The sequence below is a fragment of the Lutjanus erythropterus genome, chromosome 17 (assembly GCF_056507025.1).
Source record: "Lutjanus erythropterus isolate fLutEry1 chromosome 17, fLutEry1.hap2, whole genome shotgun sequence".
Classification (NCBI taxonomy): domain Eukaryota; kingdom Metazoa; phylum Chordata; class Actinopteri; order Lutjaniformes; family Lutjanidae; genus Lutjanus; species Lutjanus erythropterus.
This window is the reverse complement of record NC_139333.1, coordinates 28,057,867-28,085,826: the sequence shown is the minus strand read 5'-3', so window position 1 is coordinate 28,085,826 and position 27,960 is coordinate 28,057,867. Positions and strand designations below refer to the sequence as shown.

General features: G+C 39.4%; 1 protein-coding gene across 1 annotated transcript; it reads left to right on the top strand.

The window, feature by feature from the left end:
- The first annotated feature begins 1,620 nt into the window (after positions 1-1,620).
- On the top strand, positions 1,621-27,559 carry LOC146312391 (transmembrane protein 150A-like). The gene is made up of 8 exons (XM_084741131.1): positions 1,621-2,094; positions 3,549-3,638; positions 6,025-6,072; positions 9,868-9,954; positions 13,396-13,463; positions 18,117-18,244; positions 26,097-26,274; positions 27,014-27,559. Exons 2-8 carry the CDS (start codon positions 3,574-3,576, stop codon positions 27,259-27,261), a joined length of 822 nt encoding a protein of 273 aa, XP_084597257.1. The 5' UTR covers positions 1,621-2,094; positions 3,549-3,573; the 3' UTR covers positions 27,262-27,559.
- The last annotated feature ends 401 nt before the right edge of the window (positions 27,560-27,960 follow it).

Sequence of the window (27,960 nt, the reverse complement as noted above, 5' to 3'; positions counted from 1 at the left end):
GCGAGGACCCACGTGAAGCTGCCTTCAGGTGCTGTCGGGAAAATGCGCACCACTCAATTAATGAGCAATAATAGCTCTAATAATGGGATTTTTCTCTTGTTAATCTGTTTTCTGTAAAGTTCAAGTGTTGCAGCCTCACTCACATCTTCTTGCTCATTTAAATACAACAGAACTTTTTCATGGCAGACATATTTATATGAAATAGTAAACACAAGGGCTGATGTTACTGCCAATGATAATAACCAAGGGCTCGTTCCATTTAGTGCAGCAGAGCTTTCCAGCGAGCCGATAGCAGCACCCTGACTCTGTTTGACCTGAATGAAACAGATGACCTGTATTTACTCTATTTCATGAGTGAATAATGTCTGTGTTATCAGTGGTGGAAAAGGTCACAAAGTGATCCTACATTTACTCCAGAAAGATATTAAAATATGTATGTATGTCTTTGACAATACCAAATGATGAAGAGTCTGTGAATCTATCAGCTGTTTATCACCGTCAGCTTCTTTACTGCAGAAAAAATAAAGGCTCTGAAATGTACTCAAAGTAAAAATAAGGTTTCTACTGGCTGTTTATGTGCAAATCTAACTGAAGCTCATCTTTTCTTTGCGTCTTTTATGTTGTTTTTGTCTTGTTACATCTTTTACGCCGTTTTGTCGTTACGCATTTGACGTTGTTTTTGTCTTGTTAAGTCTTGTATTGCAGTTTTTGTTTTTTTGTTACGTCTGTTACGTTTTTTCATCTTTTTCGTTGTGTCCATTGTGGTACATCTTGTTCTGCCATTATTGTTTTGTTGTTGTTTGTTATTATTATTATTATTATTATTATTATTATTATTATTATTATGTTTTTGTCTTTTATGTTGTTTTTGTATTGTTACATCTTGTTACATAATTTTTGTCTCATTATATTGTTTTTTGTCTTGTGACGTCTTTCACGTTGTTTTGTCATGTCACTTTGTGTTTTGTCTTGTTATGCCATCTTCGTTTTGTTACGTCTTTCACGTTTATATGTTGTTACATCTTGTTGCGTCGTTTTTGTGTTGTCATTCAGTCTTTGTTTTGTTACGTCTTTTAAGCTGTTTTTTTCTTGTGACACTTTTTATATCATTTTCATCCTGTTTTGTATGTTTTGTCTTGTCATGCAATCGTACAGATGCAGAGTAGAAAATACAGGTATTTGTGTGAACATGTAGGAATTAAAAGCAATAATTTGTCAGAAAAAAAAGTACAGATACCTGAAAACTCTGCTTAAGTACAGTAACTGAGTATTTGTTACTTCACACCTCTAGTGAGGTTCAACATGTCTTCATGCCCTGCAGTCACACATTACTCAGGCCCTGCCAACCCGAAAACAGGACTTTACAAAGGGTACTTGAAGGCATCATATGTCCACTTTCTTGGAAATGATTTTGGGCAGTTTGGAGAAAAGAAAAGAAAAGAAAAGAAAAGAAAAGCATGAAATTCAGTATCTCAGAGTACATTTCCAGAGTCACTATGTGTAATTTCTCTGCCATGTGGTTGTGAAATCTGTTTCCAGGAACTAGACGGAGAACAAAATGATCCGTGATTCACTAAAGGCACCACAACAACAGCAACAGCTGATTCCTCACACATCGAAACAGTTTGTGAAGTTTGCAGAAGTTCACAGACTCTGATGCAGGTTTAAAAGCTCATATGAAAAACATTTTAAAAAGTACAAAACTGAAGGAAAATGTGATTTAAAGCAACACAAACCGTCAGATGTGTCTTTGAAGAGGGAGGAAACGTGAGACTGGGAGGAGTTTGACTGACTGACTCCAGCTGTTTTTCTCCTCCTCCAGGTCAGAAACAAACCGGCTGCTGCAGACGGAGGAGGGACTCTGTGTCATGAATGAAAACATGAAACCACGCTGTTAATTTTTCCTTTCCTGATCCCGATGTGATCGATCAGCATCGATCAGTTTTTTGACCATGAGAGCAGAGACAGCAGCAGCAGCAGCAGCTCAGGAGGAGCAGCTCGGACTCACAGCGACTTTCTGCAACTTTTCCTCGAGTCTGGAGGAGCTGAGATGAGGAGCAGAGCCTGAAGCTTTTTCCACTGAACGAACCAGAGGTACGAACAAACATTTAACATCACTGCTCCTTTAATTTACTTTACTGATGAGTGTTTGTATGAAGGTCATCGTGTAAGATCCTGTCCGCCAATGAGATGAGAAAAAGATCCTACAAGTCCTTATTATTACATCTCAAACTACTGAGAAACTTTCTTAAAGTAGGCTGATCAAAATATGTCTTAAATAACAAGGTATCTCAAATATCATTTAGTAAAATAATGAGTGAGTTTTTCAAAATAACGAGAAACTTTTTTGAAGTAGTGAGAAACTATCAAAATAATGAGAAACTTTATCAAAATAATGAGTTAGTATTTAAAAATAATGAGAACCTTTATGTCATTATTCAGATAATTAGATGTGTGACATCTTTGACAATTAATTTAAATGTCTGAATGTTCTTGTACCCGCTGTTTTTGATAATTTTTATTGTTTTTATCTGATTTCATTTTATCTCTATTTATGTATTGTGTTCTGTAGGGATGTAATGAAAGCAAAAAGTCAAGATATAATAATATCATGATTAAAAAAGGCCAAGAAACAATGTTCATCACAATATTAAAAAACAAAGAAAAGTGACAACTTGAAAAAATTGAATAATAAATCTGATGTGCGCAGCATTTTTTTTTTTTTGTTGTTGTTGTTCATCTCATTTTTCCTTTTAACTTAAAGTCTTTGGCAATGAAAGTTTGAATTGTCTGTTTCTAATTGTTAAACAAATGTTGCAGCAGTCAGTAGCGATCCTTTTAAATCCTTTTTTTAAAAAAAGAAATAATAAAATAAAAGAGTTAAATGTGATATCACAGTAGATATCGTTACAATCTGACACTTCTTCCATACAGTGACGACAACTTTTCCAACATAAGTATTTCTTTCATTTTTTTCTTCAAAAATCTTAAATTTTAAGATGTGATTTCTGTCTTTGGTAAGTTGATATCTTTGACAGTAAATGAACCAAATGATAAAGTTAGTCGCAGCCCAAGAAAATGACAAGTCGATCAGAAAATCAGAAAATTAATCAAGTTATTTTCCAAACAGTTAGTCCCTAAATTCCTAACATTGTTCCTGTTTCTCCAGTTTTTGTCTTAATTGATAGTAAACTGAAAATCTTTGGGGTTTCGGGGTCAAAACAAGGAATTTCAAGAAGTCACAGTGGATTCTGAGATGTTGTGAAAGTAATGTTTCAACATTTGTGAGACCAAACAATCAATCGACGAATCAGAATCAGGAATACTTTATTGATCCACAGGGGAAATAATAACCTTTTTGTCTAAAACGAGTCTATGACAAGTTTGATAAGTAACTGATCAGGTCCAGGACTGTTGTGTTGTGAAGTCCTAAACGTCCCTAACGTGACCAGTACAGTTCTTCTTGGCCGTTATTGTAATTCTGTCACCGACACAAACTGGTGTTGGTGGTTTTTGAGGGTCTGATCAGAGCGTTTGCTGGTTTACAGTGGAGGAAACCTCCAGGTGGTCATCATGTCCCTGTGGATGATCCTTCCTGTCAGCCTGCCTGTCTTCACCATCACTGGAATATGGGTTGTGTAAGTAGTGAACAAACATTTGCCAACTTGTACGAAATTCTTCTGTGTGTTTTTCTCGACCTTTGTGGACAAACTGTGTTGCAGAAAGTGTTGAAAGTTCACTTGTCTGAATGTGTTATCCTGGTTAGATAGTCTACCTATTATCCCGCAGTGATCACAGTGACCTCAGCTGGATGTACAAAGTTCATGAATGTAAAACAGTTTCCTCTTTTGGAAGACGGCTGTTTACTCTGCGGTTGTTTTAGAGGATGAGTGATCCTTGACATTCCTCTGGGCTGGTCGCGTCTGTACAGTGTGTGTGTGTGTGTGTGTCTCCGCATCTGCCACAGCGGCCACATCTGCAGCTCTACGGCAACCGGCAACAGCTGCTTTTATGGTGGAAATGAGCGCAGTGAGAGTCAGCAGGTGGCGGGACGGACCAGAGAGCGACAACGACATACCGAAAATTAAGTGCCAACTATTTTGATAATCGATTAATCGGTTTGAGTAATTTTTTAAAGAGAAAAAGTCTCTGATTTTAGCTTCTTAAATGTGAATATTTCCTGATTTCTTTCCTCCTCTTTGACAGTAAACTGAATATCTTTAAGTTATGGGTAAAACAAGACATTTGAGGACGTCGTTTTAGGCTTTGGGAAAAGCTGATTGACATTTTTCACCATTTTCTGCAGCATCACAAAACAGAAACAGTCAGCAAAAAACAGAATGACAAACAGCAACAATCAGAGAGGCGATTGCACAGATATTCTTGGTTAAATCAGCGGCTGGAAGTGTCTCCTTCCATCAGATATCGTCTCTATGCCTGTTTAAAATGTGTAACAGAGTTCATTGTGATGGTGGTACACAGTTACATTTCTCCGAACATTTTCTTTTTATTGTTTCAGGTTATTAATTCTCAGGGAATTTAACAGGAAAACTACAAACTACAAGTCTGTGGTAACAATGTTTTTTGCAGCATTATTGTTATTGTTATATTGTTACTGAGAGATAGTATACAATGAGACATCTGCTGACAACTGTCCTCAAACGCATCACCTAAACCTTCTTTAAATTGAGCTCTGGACTGTGTGACAGTTTCCTTGTCTCTTCTTCTTCTTCCTTTCTCTCCTCAGTGTGAGACCACTGACACAGTCTCCTTTTGTTAAGAAAAAAAAAAAGCCTCTCACACCTTCGCTAAGTGGGCGCGAGAATTTTTCACACCGGGTCTCCAATGCTGTCCCTGTCAGAGACGAGTCTGTAAACCCACCCCACCCCCACACCCTTCACTCTGGCAGGCCGGACACGTTGACACCTGTCCGCTCGTGCCTTTGAACGCACCGTTGAACAGTTGTATGACCCAGAAACAGAACTGTGGCTGCAGATTTGGTGGATTCACAGTTAAACCTGACAGTTTTCAAGTAAAGGCGAATCGATCCTTGTTATCAGTGATCAATAGAGGCGCTCCAACCATCACATATCTAATCTTCAGTTTTTGTACAGCAGTTTTTGTCAGCAGCTTATTATTTGGTTTCTTATCTGTGGCACCATGTGGCTTTTGGGAACTGATAGCTTGTTACAGTGGCTGAAACTGTTTTATCATTCCTCTTGATGTATTTAAGTCTCAGGTAAGATATTGTTGACATGCGGCCAAAGTTACAACTCAGATTCAAAAAAAAGTTGACGCTGTGTAACAAGTAAATAAAAACAGAATGCAATGATTTGCAGAAATGAAGCGTGAGATTTCTACTTTGACCTGGTGGTTACACTAAAGGAAAAGTCAGAAGTTCACCAAAGTCAGGGGGATTCATCCTCTTGGAAGCACGAATGTTTGCACAAAATTTCATGAAAATCCATCCAGTAGTTGTTGAGATATTTGATCGAGTAAGAGTCAAGCCTCTGCTGCTGTGTCCGTCTCCCGATCACGACTCTCAGCCAGGCTCCTATAATATGATTCACAGCGTGTGTGTGTGTGTGTGTGGTGAATGATCTTGGGCCTGCAGCCAGGTTGTGTGTGTTTGTGGATGTAGTTATTGTGTAGCTGCTCCTCTGGCGTCAGCCTGCAGGTTAAAATACAGCCAGCAGCTTCTGCGTGTTATGACGAAGTCGGTGGAAGCAACACTTTGGTAATTCATGCGACAAATGTTTTGTTAGTGAAAAAATATGTTGTACTTTAAAGCCTGGGCCGACATTAATGTCACTTTATGTGACGGTGCTTTCAAATGTTCCGTTTCTGTGGGTGAAACAAGTTTTGTCATCGTTTCACTTGTTTGTTTTCTGTTAAACAGCAGAGTACTGACAGGGAGTGTAGCTGCTGTATGTCCAGACCTCAGCAAAGTCACGTTAATCAAAACAATATCTTGTTTGTTTCATGTCTGTCTGCTCAGTTCTCTTCTCTCCTTTCACTTTACAGATATGCGATGGCCCTGTACAACCAGCACGTCTGCCCCGTGCATAACTGGTACAGCACACACACTCATACACACATTTATCAACCAAGTGATGCCGTGTTATTACTATAGAACAATTTTACATATATAATAATTCCTAACCAGAAAATGTAGATGCAAAAGGACTCCCGCACATCATCTAACTTGCAATATAATATTTATTTGCAATGTTAAAGTACTAGACCTTCATCACACTTTGCCTGATTAAGGTCTAGTACTGAAACATACTTGCAAATAAATGTTATATTGCAAGGTGGACAGTGTGCGGGAGTCCTTTTGCAACTTTTTGGTCTACTCGCCCCTCTCCTACACACCTGTGTTCCTTTGTTCTCGATGCGTACTCTTGGAAAATGGTTTTGTCATGTCTCAGTAACCACCTGCACATGGTTCACTGATCAAAACTGATGAGTTGATTCTCAGTAAAATTGTCAGACTTTTCACTTCTACATGTTCTTTCATTGTTTGAGCCTCCACATGCAAAATGACCCATTCGCTTATCAAACTGTGTCCAACAAAGTACCAAAAAATACATTTGAAAAATTCTAAACCAGCGTCTCTTTCCAAAACTTGTGACCTGGTCACTCAAGATAATCCACGGTCCTCGTCGTGCGCAGTTTCATGTACTTCCTGTAGGTTCTCAAGTAGTTCTGGTAAATTCTACTGCAGAAAGAAAATAGTTCCTACATGAAATAAATAAATACCTCATGCAGCCACACTTCAAAAACACCTGAGGGTTATTCCATCAATGTGGGTAAAGGAAAAGCCTGGTTTACTTTGATAAGTCTGGCTAACTTAAGCAAGAGAAGACTGTGGCTTAAAAGAATCCGCTGAACGATCCTGCTCTGTGTCAAGTTAACTTAGCTGTGTGTTAAAGAGTTTCCTCAAGTGTCTTTTTGTGCTCACATCACTTACGTCTGTGCGGAAACAAGTTGAGACCTTTTTCTATGTGACCAGGCATAAATTTACATGTTTACTTCAGTTTCAAAGGATGTATTAAAGAAAAGTAAAGAAAATCATGTTTTACTGTCTTCAAAAGCCAACAACAGATTATAGATTATAGATTAAGAAAAATGCATGCCAAAGTTATTTTGAAGTTATTTATTTATTCACTCATTTTGCTCAAGCTGTGAAGATAAAAAACAGTCAGTAAGGTTCTATATCTTCTCTTGAATGATTTTATAGCTTTTGCCTTTTGGCTACATAGTCCGGCTGAAGATAGACAAGAAAAAAAGGAATGAGAGAAGGAGGACAACATGGAGGTTCGTCTTCGGGTTGGAATCGAACCCGAGTTGCTCAGTTCATGAGGCGGACGCTCTACATGTGAGCTGTTAGGACAGAGCGACACATGCCAGGATCACATCAAGTTGGGATTTATTTGTCTGCAGGTTTTTTTAGTTTACTTTAGTTTAGTTTATTTATAGAAGGACAGTGTGCAATGACATTGTTCATTTACAGGAAATGAAAACATGGTTGCACCAGATTTAGCAAAACCCTACTCTCCATCTGTAGTCCTACACAGAACAAGTAGACGCAATAAATAAAATTAAAGGTGCAATGCAGACTAACATAATAAAATCAGTTTCTGCTAGTTGTCGTCTTTGTTTTGTTGATGACGGCAGTATTGGCCTTTTTTCATGATGATCCTTTGTATTCTTCATATAGTTCAGTCTGCAGGGTTTGTTTCACTGCTGAGAAGAAAATCTCTCTTGTTTTCTCTCCTTTTTGTGGCGTCTCATCCTCGTTTTCGACAATCAGCTGTTGTGGGCTGCCTGTGTTCTCCGTGCGCGCTCAGAGCGCAGCTTGTTTTAGCCTGCCTCGAGTTAGCCATGACCAGAACAGGCAGTGCAGTGGAAGTTCAAGTTAATTCAAGCCAGGCTTTTTTCCCTTAAGCACGGACTTATTCATCAGCCTTGCTGGAACATCCTCCCCCGAACGATCTCTTTAATCTTGTTGTGTGTTTTGTTGCCAGAATATGTCCTCACTAAGTCTGATAAATTTCAAACAGCTACAGCACATCCCAGCTGGTAAGGAGAAGACGGCCTGTATACTCTGCCGAGGCTTAGCTGGTTCAACTCTTGTTATTTGTTTTAGTAGAGCAAACTTTCAAGATTAAAAAAATCTTTCTGTGGTCAGATCAAGCATCAAACAGCGATTTAAATCATTGTTTTCCAGGCTGTTGTTCTCTTCATGAGGCAGCCAGAGTTTTGTTTTGATTTAAGCTGAAGAAAAGCTCAGTTTCTGGACGGAGAGCCGATCAGAAAGAAAAACTAGTGTGGAGGTACTGTTAATGTGCCACAAAACTGCAAAAACTCAGCCACTGATTGTGAATAATTACTCGCAGATGCCCATTGTGAAAACTGTGGAGAACGTGGAGGGAAAAACACACTGAAGGCTTTCTCAGCTGGCGTGTTTATGTGGCACCGATTCAAGAACAGCTCATTCATGGTGGGCTTATTCTGCACGAGGAATCTTTCCTCAGCCTCCATCAGCGCGGCCTCCGCCCCGCTCCCCACTTCCTGGCAAGACTGTCAGTCTTAATTCAAACACAGAGAGGCTTGAGACGGAGAAGGAATGGAGAGGTGAAGATGGGGAGTGGACGTTAAGGAAATAAGGCGGCGCAATTGTTGAGACGAGGGGAAAATGTGTAAAGAAAGAGTTTATAAATGAGTAAGGAGGGAGTTTCAGCAAAGACGAGGAATGCAAACAGATTGGTACATATGGAAAAAGGAGGAATCCAAGCTGGTGTGAGGGCTGCAGCTGGATTTACCTCTGATATCGAGTGACTTCTGTGGCATGTGAAACATAAACGTGGATTCAAATCACCAGTTTTGCTAATAAAAGTACCTTCCCAGCTGGTACAGGAAATATAAATACGCTACATTAATAGTAGGTTTAGTTATCATATGTCATATCATCTTTAAAAACTTTATCAGCAGAGACGTATCGGTCGATGTCTGCAAAACACCTGCAGGGAAAATCTATATGAAGAAGGTGCCATGACTTTGTTCTGACGGTCAGTTATTCTGAAACCCCAGTAGTCATTTCCCTTTAAACATAAGCCCATCTGTCTGACACCCATTGCTCCAAAAACACACCCTATGATGCATTTAAATCCATTTTACTGTTGCACAAAAATGTCCAGTATTAGAATAAAATCACAAGTTTTAGCTTAGCTGCTGCAAACCTCTGTAGGGCTGGAACAGTCCTGAACCGCTTCGTATCGGATCGGTACGCCACTTCCTCGGTTTTGCATTCCCTGTGACCCAAACTGTCAATATTGTCTATTTATATCCACTACTCACACAAGTGGAACAGACATTTTACCTGGACTGTTTTGGCATCTGCTTAAATTTTTTTTCCCCAAGACCCTGACAGATCTAACAGTTTTATAAATGAAGCAACACATGCAGCTAATGATTTAACTTTTAATTAAGAGACATCTCACCTCACAAATATTTTAGGTGAATTTTCTACTGTTGTTTGCGTAGAGCCTGAGACATGATCCTCCAAATATGTGGGCTGATGCTCAACCATTAACAGAGTTTGAACACATTTGCTTACTTTAGATTTATTATGCACCATTGAAATGGGGAGAAAAGTAAAAGTTTGACCTGAAAAGAAGATCATTATTATTATTTTTTTAAACTTTAAACTACTTTAAGGTGAGTTTCAGTGATTCCAGGTGGGTCCAAAATGAGTTTTTGAACAAGTTTGAATTTAAAAATGCAGCATAACCTTTAGACTTTTACTGATCTTTCTTATATCTGCAGACTGAAGTGTATGAACGTTTGTGTGTGTGTTTACAGGCTTTATAATGCTTCATGTGACGAGCCGCTCCCATTACAGAGGGGTCCTGTTCTGTGCTGCACCCTGGACAACATACCACTCATCAGGTCAGTGAACCCACCTCTGCAGGTCTTCCAGGAGTCAGGACTGACCCCAAACTAAATATTTTCACAGTCAGCTGTGTTAGTTCAAGATAGTAGTTAATGCATTTATAAAATTTATAATATTTACTTTAATAAATCATAAAATGGTCATTATATGTCTTTAGAGATTAAGGAAACATGCTGAGTTGAAATACTGGTTTCTCATAGCTACAGTCGTATGTCCTCCTTTGAGATTCCTTTTCAGTCCATAACTTGTCTTTCTGTTTGCCTGTTTTGTGTTAATTAGGGTTCAAATTAATGCCGAATGTTTGCCAAATGAGTGAAGTGTCTGTTTATGAGTTGTAACAAGTCATAAATAATCTTGTAGAAAGAGTAGGTGTTTATAACTGTTAAATTGAGCAAAATGTTAATGGAGTTTGGCAGACAGTGAGACAGGAAGTCACTGAACTCCAACTCCAGAGTGTGTATTTTATTTTCAGATCAGTGGACTTTTGTTTTCAGGAGTTTAACTTTACATCAGCAGTCAACAGACAGTTATCGGAATCGCTGTCTGGGTGGAAACAGTAGACATTTGGAGTCATAAAGGGCTCATACACACTGCAGAGTGCCAGAAACAGGTTGTGACAGGTGTTAAATTTTGTCATAAATCTGGAGAAATCTGCAGAAAATTGTTATCCCGGGAGGAAATAGGGAGAGGACAGTGAAAAAGTCTTCTGTCCTACCAGTCCTACCAGGATTTTACTCTTTTTGTAAAACTGCTGCTGTGTGTTTACCTGTGAACCTCCTGTTATATGACAATCGTAGTTGTCTGGTTCCTACATGTGACCTTCAATGAACCAAACAACAACACACTGCTGATACTCAGTCGCCGCCATCGCTGCGGTTTCTTCAGACCGCACAAAAAACCGACTGAGGATCCTCTTTCCGCCTCTTTTCCACAACAGAACACATATTGTACGCATGACGTGACCGCAGATATCGAATGATGTGAAACAGCAGCTCGTCCTGCTGTGGTCTGTGGTTTCCCCCAGTCAGTTTTATTTGCTCTGCTCGGTCTGGTTTTGTTTTTTTTCAAACAATAAAAAGCAGCTTCATTATTGCTCTTTTTTTTTTAAATTCTTATTCACTGAAACCAGACGACAAATACAAAAACAAGAAGAGGTCGGAGCACATTGTGTTTCACTTGGCGCTCAGCTCCAGCCTGTGATTAATGTGTAGTGGACAAAATGTGAAATGTAAGACTTAGATTTATCCATCCAATTACTGATATTGTGAGTTAATCTGAAGCCCTGCAATTAAACCTGTCAGTTTAAACTTTCAATTTCTTGGCTGATTTTTCTGAAAGTCTGGATTGCGAAATGTCTTCAAAAGTATTTTTTCTTTGTAATAAATCATGTCCACTTTAATCCGTCATTACCAAAAATCATGCATTGACTGAGTCATGACTTGAGAATCCATGCAGCCAGTTGCAGGATATACAGTCCATCTGCAAACACCCTGTGACATGGTGCATCTGTCTAGTCAAATCTTTTTGCTTTGTGGACTGGAATGAGTGGCGGAACTCACAGGAAGCTACGATGATCAGGCAAATTTGCAGAAATGTTGCAGCAATTGGACAAAATTGCAATCTCGTGCAAAATTCACAGGGTTTGGTTGAATTTGCGTTAATTGTTGGAACTCCCTGGAGGGACTGAATAATGTTGAATGATGAAAATGATGCTTTAAATTGTCCTTTTCGTTCACAACAGTGTCATAAATTCAGGCTTAAATCCATCAGTATTGTTGCCAGAGAAAATAGAAAACAGTCCTCTCTCTCTTCATCTTCATCTTCGTCTTCTCCTGTGCACAAGGGGCCACATGTAAGAAAGCATTGTGGCTCTTTCTGTAAATGTGCTGTCATGTCAGCATTATAAGGAAATAGTTATCTGTTCCACAATAAACCTCGGGGAAAAGTCCTGACCTCAGTATCACGTTTGAGTTTTGATTACTGCTAATTACTGTGTTTGATTACCACTTTGAAAAACTCACAGGAAGCAACGTCCAGCATCAGACGCAGACGCAGCAGCAACGTGGGTTTGCAAAGACAAACATTATACAGAAAACCAGTTCTCTAATCATTTAGAGTGTTTTTTCTCTAGTTGATGTGTCTTTGTGTAAGTTGCTCTGATAGTCGGTGAGCAGCTGCAGTGCAGAGTTTGTTGTGAGATGAGTCCACACTTGCCCGACTGAAGCTCGCAGTCGTCGATGGTGGTGGGGGGGCGGGGGTTGACCTCCTCACCTCGACAGGAAGACGAGCTTTTGTTGTGTGTCGTGGATCCTTCACCGCTCTTTGAAAAGTCGGCACACTGAGTCGTGAAATGTAAACACGGAAAGCTTTTTCGCCGCATACAATGACACCAGGAAGGATGAACGAGGGCTTTATGTTTCTGGAGATTCACCCTGCTGAGGACGTGTCTTGTTTTAGTCTCGGGATTTTTTTCACAGTGCTTTAGATCGATAAAGATCTCAGTGTCATTCTGTCCTTGACCTCCCAGTAAGACTGTTGCTTTCCACTTAGAGACAATCAATTCTCTGCTCTACTGTTTTCCAAGGGAAAATGTTAGCATGCTTCTAAACGGGGAAGTTCAGATTTATATGAACAAACCTCAGTGTGGAGAAGCAGCTGTAGGAAGTTGATGTACTGCTGTGGACAAAGTCAGCAGTGTACGCTCAATTTTGAATATTTTTACCACTTGACCTTGTTGTCAGACAGCCTCTTCTGTGGAGAAACTGCTGTTATGTGAGTCATATTTCATTCTATCCAAACAAACCAAACTCCATTGACAAAATCACTCATTTTACTTTGCAGAATGCAGGAGTTGCTGGTCTACTGCTGCCTCAATCTGTTAGTTAGTTTGTGTTGTGCATTTGTGTTTGTATTTGGTGTTTTAAAAGGTCAAAAGTCACAAAATAACATAATCGAAGTAATAGAGAACAGATTTCCTGATTCAGTTTGATTCATATGGCCCTGATTTAATTTGATTCACGATTTAATTCAATTCAGTATCGATTCATCAGGGATATTTCACTTATAATTCCAGTTTTTCATGGATATGAAAGAGACCCTCGGGGAATTAATGCTGGAAATTGTACAACTGTGCCTCATACAACTGAAAATAAAAAAAATCTGAACTATCCCTTTAATGCCACAGAGTATAAGATCACATGTAAGGCTGTGCTTCTTCTTCATGACCAGTTTTAAGGAATTTCCTCCTGAGAGTGCAGCGCAGTAAAAAAGTCAGGACCAAAGATAAAGAGAGGCGACCTGCAGGTCACTGATCAGATTTGAACTCTGTGAGAACTTGACTGAACCTGTACTTCACTTCAGCCCACTGACCTGAGGCCAGCCTGCACTAAACCCCCCCCCCCCCCCCCCCCCCCTCATCTCCTCTGTTTTTACTGCAGTAAATGTGGAACTCTCCCACCTGAAAGCTGCTTTTTCAGCCTCATCTGCAGCACCGGATCCTTCATGGGTGAGTATCAATACAGCAGTATTCAGAAAATATGCGTACAGAGAACATGTAGCTGTAGTGTGTGTGTGTGTGTGTGTGTGTGTGTGTTTTACCCTCACGCACATTTACCCATCATGCAGCTCTTGGTTGAACGAGGCTCTGTGCACTCACAGGCTTGTTTTCTCAGCTGTAGTGGCTCCAGCCAAGTCTCTGTTCCCCAGAATGCACTGCCAGGTCCCGCCTCACCACGGGAAAATTTACCCGATGCCATGAATGGTACATTTTTATGTCTCATGAGTATTCAGCCTCCGACCATGAGGCCAGCTGCTATATTCTACCACCTTAAACCATCTATTTTAGGTTGTTTTCTCTGAGTTCATCACCCAGTGTTGTGCACTGTGGTGCATATTGATTTTTTTCTTGCTTGGTAAAAAAATAGTAAGGAACCTGAGAATTTAAACTCTAATATAAATTTTAAAACTCGGAGGCTGACTTTTACACCAAAACAGCAAGTTTAATATTGTGCAGAGCAAGACTTTATTTCTGCATATGATAGTAAAGTTTTTGAATCCGTAAAATTATGGATGTCATAACCTCTTAGACTGGGTTGCACCAACAAAAAATAATTTAATCTAAGATTACTTATAGTCTAATCTAATTTAAACTAGGTTCAAAATGACTGAATGACTCCAGATTTAAAATTAAACAGAGCTTAATTAAAGCACAATTAAAAACTAATCTCAGTTTAGAAAATCCAAGTTTATTGATGTAAACCAGTTTAATCAATGTGGATACTTTTGCCTGGCTAAATTTAAATAAATAAATAAATAGCTAGATAAATAAATTAATACATGAAAATAAACTAGAGTTCTGTCAGGATGTAGTAACTAGAAAAGAGAGGAAAATTGCATTGTTTGCTAGATAAATAAAAAAAAAGTTGGCAAAACATTACATTGTTTGCTAGCTACCTAAAAAGTAAACAAAGCAAACACAAGCAAAAAAGAACATAATATTGTTTTCTTGCTTGCTAAAAATTTTTGTTAGTCTAGTTAGCCTACTCATGATGGCTCAGCAAAGAAGCGCTAATGTTAAAACTCAGCTGGTTTGAGTCTGTATCTTAACTTTCTTCAAGGAACTTTTTATTTTTCTCAAACCATCTCTATTTAACAGTTAAGCCTCCTCGTGTATTGGTTTAAAGATAAAATGTTTAGTTTAAAGTTTTGGTGCAAGAGAATTTAAATAAAATCTCCAAAATCACAAACTAAAGAGACATTTACGTTTCTTTAATTTTAGGCCAGTTTAAAGGTTTGGTGCGACATAGTTAAACCATAATTGTTGGTGTAACTGAGCAGTTCAGACAGACATGGACGTCATTTTATAGTCACATGTTTAATATACCTGTTAATCCCACATGATCTCAGTTTTTCTCTAACAACCACCAGGCGTTCCTTAATAAACAGATGCAGAGCTTTTTTCTTGCTCAGTGGTTGTTCCCGCCTCTCTGTCTGAGGTAATGTTCAGTCGTTGTGTCGTATCTCTGGTTGTGTTTGGTGTTTGTGAGGTCAGAGACAGTCTGACATTCTCACTCACACACTGTCACACTCACACACACGTATTACAGTAAGTTGTAATAAATTATTAAACCTTGATGCGAGTGTCCTTTTTTGTGTGTGTTTGAACTCTCTTCAAACGCTGAATCTCGCTGACGTGACCTCTCACCAGGACACACCTGCTTCTTCTGAGTTTTTCTGAGAAAATGTTGGAATCTGTGGACGTTTAATGAGCTCATTAACCCGTCTCAGCCGAGGGGGTTTTTGTCTGTGTCTGCTGTAGATCTCACAGCTTGGATGTTACCACCCACTGAACCACAGTTAATGACTTCACAGAGCCAACAAGAGCCAAGATTACTGTTAAAACTGTGCGCAAAACGGAGAAAAATATTATTGCATAATCTCATTTTTGTTTTAAGTATTTTTTCATTTCTGTCGGCTCAGAGTTTACACCTCATTAGTCACTCTTGGAAAGTACTTTGGCAGACTTGTGTTGTTTGTCCACACTATCAGCAATCTGTCCAAATGTTTTTCATTTTTGAACAGTGTACGGCAGCATAAACAAGCTGTGTGGCGAGGACAGACAGTGATATCATCAGCTGCTGCTGGTAAACCACAGAGGTCGAAGGTCAGGTCAGACAGTAAGGGAGCAAGTCAGGTTTGGTTAAAACCAAACTAGGGCTGCAACTAACATTTATTTTCATTAGCATTTTTTCTTAAATAGTCTTAAAATAGTAACAAAAAAGCCTGTTGGAGTTTTTCAGTGCTTAAAATAATGTCTCCAGTTTGATTATTCCAGTCTAAAACCAAAATATGTTCAGTTTACCACCATATGTGACAAAGAAAAGCAGCAAATCCTCACATTTGAGAGGCTGGAATGAGGAAGTGTTTAGCATTTTAGCCACGTCAGCAGCCTGAAGGTTCCCCGCTTTCGTCCAAACTGAAATATCTCAGCAACTCTTCAATAGATCGCTATGAAATTGGTACAAATGTTTGTCAAACGTTTTCATCATCAGGTAAACTAGAAATCTGTCCAGTAAAAACTAAATCAGCAAAACTAATCTCATCAGCCTCGGCTGTACTTTGTGTTTAATGCTAATTAGTGATAGCATGCTAACCTGCCAACTTAAGATGGTCAAATTGTGAAAATGCGAAAGCTGGAAAATGCAACATTTAAAAGCAGTTTAGCAAATTTTGAAAAACTTTTAGTGTTTTGTTGAGATAATTTATTTTTCTTTTTTACACTTGAATCTTTGAGAATAACCCAAAAAAATGGTGAGCATGCTCATGGTGAGCTAAGCAGTATAGGCTAACGTTAAGCTAATGCTAATGTTAGCATTGTACCTTTATAACATCAGCCTCCAGATGCTTCTGTGATTGTTTAACCTTTTTTTCTGTGTTGTAAATTGTTGTTGTTGTTGTTGTTAGCCGCTCACTGGCAATTCCAAGATGCCTTGGGTCGAGTCTGTCGACCAATCAGAGGCTGTTTTCCTGACTGACTGATCCATAGGTGTATTAATACATCCGTGTGCTGATCTCAACAGGAGACTGGCCCTACTTTAATTTTCTGTTAGTCCATGTATTGTCGACTGCTGTGACTCTGCTGGCGTGTGCGAGCTCACACTCCTGAAATTTCCCCAACATCAAAAAGCGTCTCCCTTTTTTTATTGTGCTCTCAAAAACAATACTCAGTTTATGTTTGTGAGGCGGTTTGTTTAACTCGAAGGTGTGGTGTGAGTGGAGATCAGACGGTCGATCCCTCGCTGTGCGGCGGCCAGTGAAGCACACAGATAACCAAGAACCCAAAACACTGGGTCTTATCTCCGCGTACACCCGACCATCAAAAACTGACCACTGTGCTCGCTGCTGGACTAACAATATGAACATCCTAACAGTCGCTGCTCTCTGCAGTTTGTGGCGTGATGAGCACCAGATGTGAGCGGCGTGAGCATCAGATGGACGTGAAGGAGAGCGGAGTGAAACTGCTGTGAAGCTTTGATGGAACAGTTAAATAAACATTAAGGAGGAATCTGCTCACACAGACATCTGCAGCGTCACGGATTCATGTTTGAGATGCTGCGCTGGGATCTCGCTGTTCCTTTGATGCTGCAACATCTTCATATTAAAAGGAGAGTAAAGGTCTCTCCAGTCAAGCTGTTAAATTTGTTATTTCATTTTTATTTCATAAGTGTGCACAATAATAATACAGAATACACAAAATCCATTCATGTACCTAAACATAAACACACTTAAAGGAGCATTATGTAGCAACTGCATGTGCAAAAATGAGTACAGCATTCCAAATATAGAGTTGGAGCCATAGAATGCATATTAAATATATGAAATCCTATTTAAAACAGACCTCTCTTCAGCGACAAGAGCTGTGGAGAGAGGTCTGGCCATGCAGGACTAACTCCTGGCTAATCCAGAAGTGGGCTAAGAACCGGTGCATGAGGGAAAGGCATCTATGACGGCACCCACCTGTCACTCAAAGACAGCATGCCTTTAATACAGAACTTTAAGCCTCAATACAATTTAAAATGGTGAGTTATATTTGTCATGAACAGGGAAATTAACTATTAGAGATCAAACCTGTTTTTGTACGAGGCTGAAAACTTGTTTATTTCTGCAGTAAAGTTGGACATTTTAATATGGAACTCTATGGAGACTGGAGCTTCAAGTGTCCATTTTTTGAACGGCAGTTTTTGGCACTTCTGAGTTGGCTTCACTTTAGCCGCTGCCTGTTAAAAGTATAGCCTGCAAGCCAAAGCATGGGGCAAAAAAAACCTTAGAAACTTATTGTTCTGAGTGAACAAAAATAATGTAGATGTCAGATGTTCTTTCATCTGTGGTGAAACTGTGGAGAGACAAAAGTACGCAAGATACAAACAACACTATAATTGAGAAATATTACACACCTGTTAAAGATCATTTTTTAATAAACAAAGATATGAATTTGTAAAACTCCAGAATCTGGATGTGTTTTGATTTTGGGTGCAGAGGTCTGCGAGTGTTTTTCTTCTGTTTAGAAAATAGGTCATTTAGCAAGAGAAATGATAAACATCTGAAATGTAGTGTGGGCACAGTGTCGGAGCCAACGTTTCTTTTTCTTCTGTTCTTCCAGTGATGCTGATCGGTCTGCTGCGTTACGCTCACGTGATCGAGAAGCACCAGAACTGCGTCCTCAACACGGCCGGCCTCTCCACCGCATGGATCTGCGCCGCTGGCCTCATCATGGTGGGAAACTTCCAGGTAATCGCACTCTGATCAGAGTCATTGATCGGATGATCGTGTTCGAAAGCTTCGGGGCTTTGTCTTGATCATGTTGGTTTAGAGGACGATTATCAGCTGACACTCAACAACAACAACAGATGTGTTTTCACATTGACCTTTACTCACAGCTCTCTCTGAGTGTAATCATTCACTTTGCATCAATCAAAGGTGATTATAGTGAATTAAAGTGACAGAAAGAGTCTTAATTCTTCAGATTAATATGCTACTTTTAAGAATTGAATTTTTGGTCATTACTCACCTTACAGAAGTTTGAGACAGTTCAGGCGACATGAGCTTTATATTCAATATAAACTGTTCATCATTTAATTATTTATTAACTACTGTAGCAGTGTTCGGTTAATCTACCCTCCTGTGCATCTTCTTCTACTAAATCATACTGTCTAACCCAGAGGCATGAAAAGTGTAGCTTACAGGTAGACACTAGTCGTTGCTGCCCCCTGGTGGTTGGGAGTATTAATAACTCTTATCAGTGATAATGGGTGCAATGATAGATAGAAAATAGCTACATCAACACAATATAGCTACAATAAAATAAAATAATATAGCTACATTACAATAATAAAACTAGACTACAATAATATGCATCAGCTTGTGGAGCTCAAATCACCAAAATAACACATTTGAAAAATGTTTCTCTCCAGAAATCGAGATCCAATTACTCAAGATATGTGAGCAGTTTTATGTCTAAACTATTTTCTTTCTATGGGAGGATCTACTGGAACTGCTACTACTGGAGAAGTGGTTGGTTTCTGGGTCACACAGCGAAGCTACCATGTGTCGTCTGCTGTGTGCACTGTACATAATGAGCACTTAAAGATGGCAGGGTACATACACAATGCACAGAGAGCGGGAGGAATGGATAATTAATGAGGAAACTCACAGGTCACTTCAGCCTCAGAGGTTAATCTGGACCAGATGATTGATTTCTAACAGAAAAATAAACATTTTTCTGGAATCTTTTAGTTGTTCGTTACAGTTTTTGAGGAAGTTAAAGGTGGAGAAAAGGAGGAAACTGAGATTATGGCACTAAAACATCTCAAAGAATGGGCGGTAAAATATGGAGACATGAGCACAATGTCCAAAAGCTCCAAAAAATAAGTTAAGGGTTGATATCATTAAAAAAACTAATGAATAAATAAATAATAATAAAAAAAAAACCTCCTCTTCCTGCACTGCTGCATTTTCTAAAATGTAAGTTACATAATTTCTTACATCATTTCCAAACAGTATTCATTCACAGACAGAGATTGCTATCTATTAGTGATTTTCACCACCTCCGGCTATTGTGGCTCACAGTTACTTTGTTTGAAACTGAATGTTTGATCTTTTATCCCAGGTGCAGCCAAATTACAGTCGCTGGTAAATTTTAAAATCTGTTAAAACACCAACTCAACTTTTCAGACTTATTAGGAAGTAAAAATATTGCTTTATTCTCAGTTTTTTTGTTTATTATCGTACACAGAGACTGAGCACACTGTTCAGATGTTGCTGCTTAGATAAGACTTTACATGATTTATGGGTCGGTGTCATGGCAACTGAAAGCAGAGGGTCTCTGTGGCCTCCATGTAACATAAACAGTGTGGAGGTTACATTAGAGACGAGCCTCTAAAGAGCTCAGACCATCCTGCTCCTCTTTAACCAACACACTCTAAATACTCTGAAACCTCTGCTGCAGGTCAGAGATTTGCACCAGTAAATCTGATGCAGAGGCAAAACACTGCAGGTAAACAGGGTAAACAATTTCATATAACCTTGAACCTTCCCCTGTTGATTATCTACATTAAGACAAATATTTTTTTTCTATTACAAGTTTTCTGAAATGTCATGTTTAAATATGAAGATGAGGCATTGTCTAATTAAATATTTGATCGTTTGTGTGCATTTCAAGAACAAAAACAGACATAAAATGGCTTTTTTGTTACATTTTTTGTAATAAAATGTTATATAAATTAGGCTATGGATGCCATAAGAACAAATCTCTCTGCAAGAACCTGTTTAAGTGCACCTATGTAGCACTGAGTGGAGATTTCTGGTACAGAATATGAGACAAAATGTGTGTGTATCTTTACCCCTCTGATTTTCTTTCTGCTAGTCTTAGGGAAGATAAATGCCAAAATCTCAGAATTGATCAGTGCATGAAGAAATTTGTTCTTTGTTCTTGCTGCTAACAGAGTTAAAGAGATGAAACAGTTCCTGCATCTCTTCCTGTCACACCTACATGAACTCTCTCAGCACCACGACAACCAAAACAGTCATTTACTGCCGTGTCATCACTACTTCATTTGAGAAAAAAGAAGAAGAAAGAGAACCACTTTGTTTCTGAAGCCACGGACACAAATACATCTGATACATTAAAATATCTCCAAAATAACTGGGAGACAAATAAATATGGGGAGACTACTGGATAGAGCGAATCTGATGAAGCTACATGAGAAACACATAGTTTGATTTTTTTTTCTTACATGATGGCATTAAAAACAAGAAAAGAGCAATCTTGATTTCTTTTTTAGTTTACTGTGGTTTACACTAGAGCCGCACAATTAACCAGAACCAGATCACCATGTTTTTTGAAAAAGGAAAAATGTTTGAGAAAACGACATTTTAACTGAGCTAAATGAAAGAAAAGATGTTTGGTTCAGACCTCAATAAATATCACAGCATCACGATTTTAATACTGTTTTTTTTTTTTTAGTAAAAATGAAAATTGCAATGCAAAACTGATCATTTCCTCTAATCTCATTGCCTACAATTATCTTAGGCACCCACCTGCATGGGGTATCTTTGGTTGGTTTTAGACTCCTGAATATCTTCGTAAAACTTTTAAATTGGTAATTAATTAATTAATTTGTTAATTAATCTGTGCAAATATCTGATGGTGGAATTATGAGTGACTGTTCGTGGTAAAACAGCTGAAAAAAGATCATTTTAAATGGTAAAGCACAGAAATGTGGATTGTGTGAATTCTTTCAAATAAAAATGTAACCCCTGCATGCAGACAAAAAGAGGAAGTAAGCAGAGTGAGTGCTGTAAGATAATGTCCTGTTGACCCAGTGTAGAGTTGATTTACAGACTTTACAACAGTCTGATTATATCACATGTTTTGGAGTGATCGACTGGATTACGTCACTGGACATCGCTGCGAAAGATGAACCATCTTGAAATCTGAATCAGCCTCTGCTCCCTCTCTCCCCTGCAGCCTCTCAGCTCTCTGTAGACCTTCCAAGCAAACCTCTTTTGATGTGGATGTTGTGTTTGTTCTGTCTGCAGATCGTCTGGCGGTGTTTCTGCGGCTGCGTGTCGGTTCGGTTTACCGACGAGCTCTCGTGTTGTTTTAAAAAGCAGCTCGGTGTGATGCAGGCTCACCTTTAGTGCTGACTCGCTAAAATAACTGTTGTGATTTACAGCAGAGGAGAGGAGCTGCGGCTCATGTACGTACATGCAGGCTTTTTTAGTAGATGCGCAGGAACATAGTGTTTGTACAGGCGCACATCTGCACACATCTGGAGCTCTCATGGCCTCAGGTGCTGCTGTTTTAAATCTGCTGCTCAACATGTGTTAACTGTGGGGTTTGTGCCAGGAATGCAGTTCAGCATTTGAAATTTACACTGATGGTAATGTACTCAGGCATGAAGGGCTGCGAATGACAATTATTTTCACCACTGAAATTAATTGATCATTAATTGATTAGTGGTTTGCTCCGTAAAATGTCAGAAAATAGTGAAAAACGTTCACCAAGTTCTCTCTTGTCTTCTTTTTCTGAAAACACAAACAAAAATAATAATAATAGTAACTGATTATCAAAATTGTTAGCGATTGTTTTAATAATCGATTGATTGATTATTTGTTGCATGTTGTTTAATAACTTTTAAAATGTTCCAGTGCAGTTTTCTGTCTTTTGTGTTCATTAAACTAAATGTTTTGATTGATATTTAGTTAAATATACTTAAAATAATTTTTTTATATACTTAAAATGATTCAGTTCTGCACTGTGAAAGTTTAGAAAACTCAGACTCTTAAGTTTTGATATTAAGTAAACAAACTTTTGTCCACCTGTAATATTTTGTTGAGATGATTTACCCAAAAATCAAAACTTGTTCTCACTGAGCTGTGAACCTGATGTATCATTATTTGTGTGCTTGAAAATAAAATGACTGCATTTGAAAATATTAAATCATTAACCATTATTTACTTCAGTGAGTTTACTTTGAAATGTCATGGTTTTCGAGTTTATCTAAAGAAGAAAATAAATTATCTTAACTTCTCTTTTAGTTGGTTTAACTTTTCTAAAACTTAAGAGTTTGAGTTGTTGATTGAAGTAAGCAGCCTTGAAATTTTGAGTTTTCTCAGCGTTTTCATTTTTACAGGGTGTGATGAATGAAAATTGTTGCAGTTACGGAAAATATCTGAGTTTTCTATAATCAATCATTTTAATTTAACTTTAATGAAAGAGTGCATGTAAATTATATGTAAGAGTGCATGTAAGTTATTCAGATTTACAGTGTGATTGAAAAAGTAAGTATATTTACTCAAGAACTGCAATTAATATTGACATTACATTTCAGAGGGAATTCTTGTACTTTTTATTTCACTGCATTAAAAAAGTTGAGACTAGTGAAACTGCCTTCATGAGACTTTTCTAGAGTTTTGAATCAAACTCTTCTGAAATAAACTAAACAAAGTTTTGCCAACCTTTAGTCTTTTGGTCAGATAATAAACTTTTCTTTTCAAAAAAATGTGAACCTTTGAGCTTTTAGTTTAATTTAAAGAAGAAAGTAAATTATCTCAACAAAACATTATTAGTTGGTAAAAGAGTTTGAATTTGGCTCAAAACTCAAAAATCTGTTGATGTAATTTGCCTTGAGAGTTTGTGTTTTCTCAACTTTTTTGTTTTTACATTGCATTGGTTGTTAATTATACACTGTAAAAATGAAGAGGTTGGGAAAAGCTAATTATATTTTTGAGTTATCTCAGCTTTTCGCTGCTGGTGTTGACTTTACTTTGGTTTTCTGCCAACTTGGATCTTCTTGTTCACATATTTATGATATTCTTATGAGACTAACAAAGAAATTCTCACTCCCATGCTGTTTATTTCTACCTTCAGTAGTCTCAGATATTCATGTTGAATAAACTTGGAATTATGGATAATAGTGTAAAGTGGGTTTTTAGAAATTTTTTAACTGCTGCCTGCTGCAGTCAAACCTGTGAGAGCAGAGAGCGTGAACCAGAACACTAGAATACTTCTTCCACCGCTGTGTCTGTTTCTCCTGTAACATCCATCAGACCTTTTTCTCAGATGTAAGTGATAATACTGCCGCACGTGTGTGTGCTGTCAGAGGTCAGTGTTGTAGTTTGAGGCCCTCTGCAGCGTGAAGCGAAGCTGCCGTCTCAGATTCCTCCGGCTCTGTTTCTTCTCGTCGGGGCCCCTCTAACTACATTACGGGGCACACAGTTCATCCTGAGGGCCCCTCATCCGACTCAGCGGTTTAAGGTCTCCCCTCTGATTGGCTGCAGGCCTCTCCTCCCTGTCCGTGCTTAGTCTTACATAATGAACCTCAGTGTTTTCCTCAGAGTAAACATGGCAGTGGGGTGATGGACTGTATGAACGTGCTCCATGCTGACGCCACATCTGCTGAGAGATAAACGGCCACGCACGCACGTGAGGGCCGCTGTTTACATCTCTGAGATGATGTGTTGATGTTGAATCGGGGTTTCGGGAAATGATGAATGAGTTGGCCAAAGAGAGGCTGCAGAGAGGAGACGTACTGAGAACTGTTCAGGAACAGGGTTTGTCTCTGCATCTACAAATGCAAGTTAAGACTCTACCATGCAAAGAGAAAGACATATATCAACAACATCCAGAAACACTGCAGACTTCTCTGAGGCCTGAACTCATTTGAGATGGACTAATGGACACTGGAAAAGTGTGCTCATGGGTAACTGTCACATCTGTGAAGGCCCCGTTAACGCTGAAAGGTTCATACAGGTTTTGGAGCGACACATGCTGCCATCCAGACGACGTCCCTGCTTATTTCAGTGAGACGATGCCAAGACACATTGTGGACGTGCAATAAAAGAATTCAGGCACTAGACTGACCTGCCTGCAGTCCAGACCTGTCTCCCACTGAAAATGTGTGGTGCATTATGAAACACAAAATACGACAACAGAGACCAAACAGGACTGTTGAGCAGCTGAAACTTAACGGTTGGTCACGGGCAAAAACCGAACACCTATTGAATTGAATTGTTAAGATGCAAAATGGTTCTTGGATTTCAGATCCCTTAACTGACTCATTTGTTCTAGATTGTTAAGCAAATGTAAAATGTAGGAAAAAGGATTCATGACTTTATTTTTTTTTTAAGAAGAAGAAGAACTTCTGCCTCTTTGTGCTCTTCTTGTGGTTTTCAGGTGGTTTGTGCAAAACCAGCAGACACATAAATCAAGCAGAATCTGCGTTTACTGTCTCTTTGTGTCTCCGCTCTGTAATTACACAGCTTAAACAGCTGTGATGTCTCCCACAATGCACCTCTGTCATTCACGCTCGGGATGTGTCATCATCATACCAGCTGCTGTTACTTAGAAGATCATGAATGAAGGGAAGATGCACTTCTTCTGTCTGTGATGCTGAACCTGGACCAGTACATTACAGTAACTGGTTGTACATCAGATCGCCACTGTGTCATCTCCGTCAGCGTCACAGATGATAATGGAGATGATCTCGTTGACTTTTTGTAATTTGGCATCATTACAGTTTTTTCTTCCACTTCCTGTGCAGCTCGTCTTGTCCTGTGACCTTCTTTGTCAGATAAGTGCCAGTCTTAGGTCACAAAGACCCCTGTGTGTGTCTGTGTGCCATTTGTGTTTTTTTTATCAGCTTTTTTGTGTTCAGATGTTCCCAACAACAAGAGAACAACAAGTAATGATGCCCAGATGTTTTTAGATTTAGACTTAAAGCTCAGAAAGGCAGAGTTTTTGGCATCAATCAGCAAAAATTCCATAATAACCTTTCAGCTTATTGTAATTAAAGGTATGTAAAGAGAAAAACTAGACTTCTGCTCCTCCTCTTGGCTCTGTCTTTAGGCTTTAGAAAATCTAGTCTGTGACATGAGACTGTGGCTAATTTCAGATCATTTCAGAGAGAGGGCGAAAAAATCCTGCAACTTGTGATCCATTTCCAATAACTCCTTCACCCAAAACTGATTTATTACAAAACACATGTGAGAACACGTCCCAGCGCCACATGGACCTCCAAGTTTGATGCCATGGTCCTCGTATGGACGAAGAGGCATGATGACAAACAGTGGGGAACAACTTTTGAAGGGGGACAGTAGTGTGTGTGTGTGTGTGTGTGTCTGTAATGTACTTGCCGTGCAGCTTCTGGTGGCACAAAGCTGAGAGGATGTCCAATTTCCTTCTTCGATGTTATTAGAGGTCGGTGTGACAGTCCAATAATCTGGCGCCCTCCTCCTTGCTGAGGACGTTGAAAAGGATACCTGGACTGTTAAGATATTTTAGTCTGGACTAAAGCGGTGCAACAACAGACCGACACTGACATTTCTAAAGACAAATGTAAAGGAAAAGACAACAAATAGAAAATGAGGAAACAAGAGTAACAAAAAAAGAGACAGACACCATAACAGCTGGTTAAGTTTTTTCCAAAATTGCTGCTTCCACAGGATAAATTGTATGTAAAAAATGTACATTTCTGCTAAACAACTCTTAATCAAACTCATACTATGCTATTTCTCTGAGAGAATATAATAACTATGCCAGATTGTAACTGTTTCATGTGTTTATCTGTTTGTGTCTCAGGTGGATTTTGCCAAAGTCCTCCACTACGTCGGCGCCGGAGTAGCATTTCCCTCCAGCATGCTGTTTGTGTGTCTCCAGTCAGCTCTGACCTACAGACTGGCCAAGACCCAGGAGGAGTACCGGATAGGCCACTTGCGTGTGGGGATGACCCTGCTGGCGCTGATCGCCCTGGTGCTCAGTATCCTTTTCCTTTTTCTGCAGGTGTCTGAGTTTCCAACAGTTTTCCAAAATATTGAGGGTATTGAGCTCTGAAAAAGATGACAAAATAGAGGATATGAATGAGTGATTTCAGAGAGATGTGTACCAGTATAGCTTCACCCTGTAGCTGCAGATACAGAGGTTTCAGGAACTGAAATGAACTCTAACATCTGGTTTTATCGATGGCATGGACGTACACCAGTGTGGTGTGTTTGTTTGCATGATCTTGGCTGTGCGTTTGTTGGCTCTCCACACTCTGACTGTGACGCTCCGGTGTCCGTCTTCAGGGGTTATGACTGTAAACTGTGTTGCATGGCCCCCTGCTGGAGAAAAAACACCATTACATCCCTTTGGAGACGAGTCCAACCGCAGTCCTCTCCTCTGAGGCCCCTCGATCTGAGCCGAGCACAAGCTGCACAGTTCAGTTGTAAGATAAAGGTTATATTAATTTTTACTTATTTTATCTCAGTGGTCCACAAAAACTCAGTCACAAACTAACTAACAGATTGAGGCAGGAGTAGACCAGCAACTCCTGTGTTCTGTCTGATAAAATTACTGATTTTCCCAGTGGAGCGAGAGAAAGAGATATTTGGCTTGTATATAACTATGGTTACTTTCCACCACTGACACAGATACAGACGTTTGGATTCATTTGTGTTCACTGATGTTGTCTCCCTCCCGCTGTGTAGCCGTTGTTCTCCTTAACCTCCGATCACCAGGCGGAGTTTTCTTCTGCCAGGAGAGCTTTGCGCTGCAGCACGCCTCTGCCATCTTTGAGTGGGTCTTCTGCATGCTCATCATGCTCTTCTACGGGACTTTTGCCTTCGAGTTCGGGGGCATGTCGGGGGACACCCTCATGGTCCTGTCCAGGGGAGGCGGAGTGCTGAGCTTCTCCGTCTCTGAACACAAGGCAGAGGTGGGCGGCGGCTCCAACCACCACCAGCCAGAGAGCTTCTCGATGCTGTAACCAAACGTCAGCATCGATAAGAGCAGCCACACGCAACGTTGCTGTCTTGAGAGCGACCACGCCCCTGCTTTTGGGTGAAAACAAGTGCTGTAAAAGTGGCCAGTCAGTATGTGTGTCTGTGACATGCACCACCACAGGGGACTGGAGGACATGTCAACCCAGTGCTAGAAAGAGGGAAATTGGACCCAACCAAATATTGCCATCCATCTGTATGTGTTTAAGGCTCCTACTTACAATAAAAAGCGACATGTGTTGCTAAATCTGCAGCCTGTGCAGTGCTGCACCACAACGTAGTATCGTTACACATGACCATTCACTGTTTACCTTCATTAAATCACCTGAACACAACACCAGGCTGCTACAGTACAACCATACACACCTCTACACACACCAGACTGGTCCGTTATAACCAGATACATTTTTTTATGAAGGGGATTCATTGGTCCATTTAAACTCAGGAGCACTTTTATCCTGTAGGACTGGTGACCTCGGTCTGTGACAAACACGTGTTCACAGGTTAGTTAACGATGTTACTGAGTAAATGACGTGTGCCGATTGTGCCTGCGGATCAGAGTAAATCAGAAAAGAGTCTTAGTTGATGCTGTAACTAAACTTTTTACCATGAAAAAATATGGTTATGGACATATCAGGTTCATCTATTTTGATGGAGGTATACTGAAAAGACACCTATTTATTTAT

Coding starts and splice junctions, on each gene's coding strand:
- LOC146312391 (XM_084741131.1), top strand. CDS start 3,574: ATGTCCCTGTGGATGATCCTTCCTGTCAGCCTGCCTGTCTTCACCATC. Junction 13,464..18,116: donor CAGCACCGGATCCTTCATGG/GTGAGTATCAAT, acceptor CTGTTCTTCCAG/TGATGCTGATCGGTCTGCTG. Junction 26,275..27,013: donor GCTGATCGCCCTGGTGCTCA/GTATCCTTTTCC, acceptor TCCGATCACCAG/GCGGAGTTTTCTTCTGCCAG.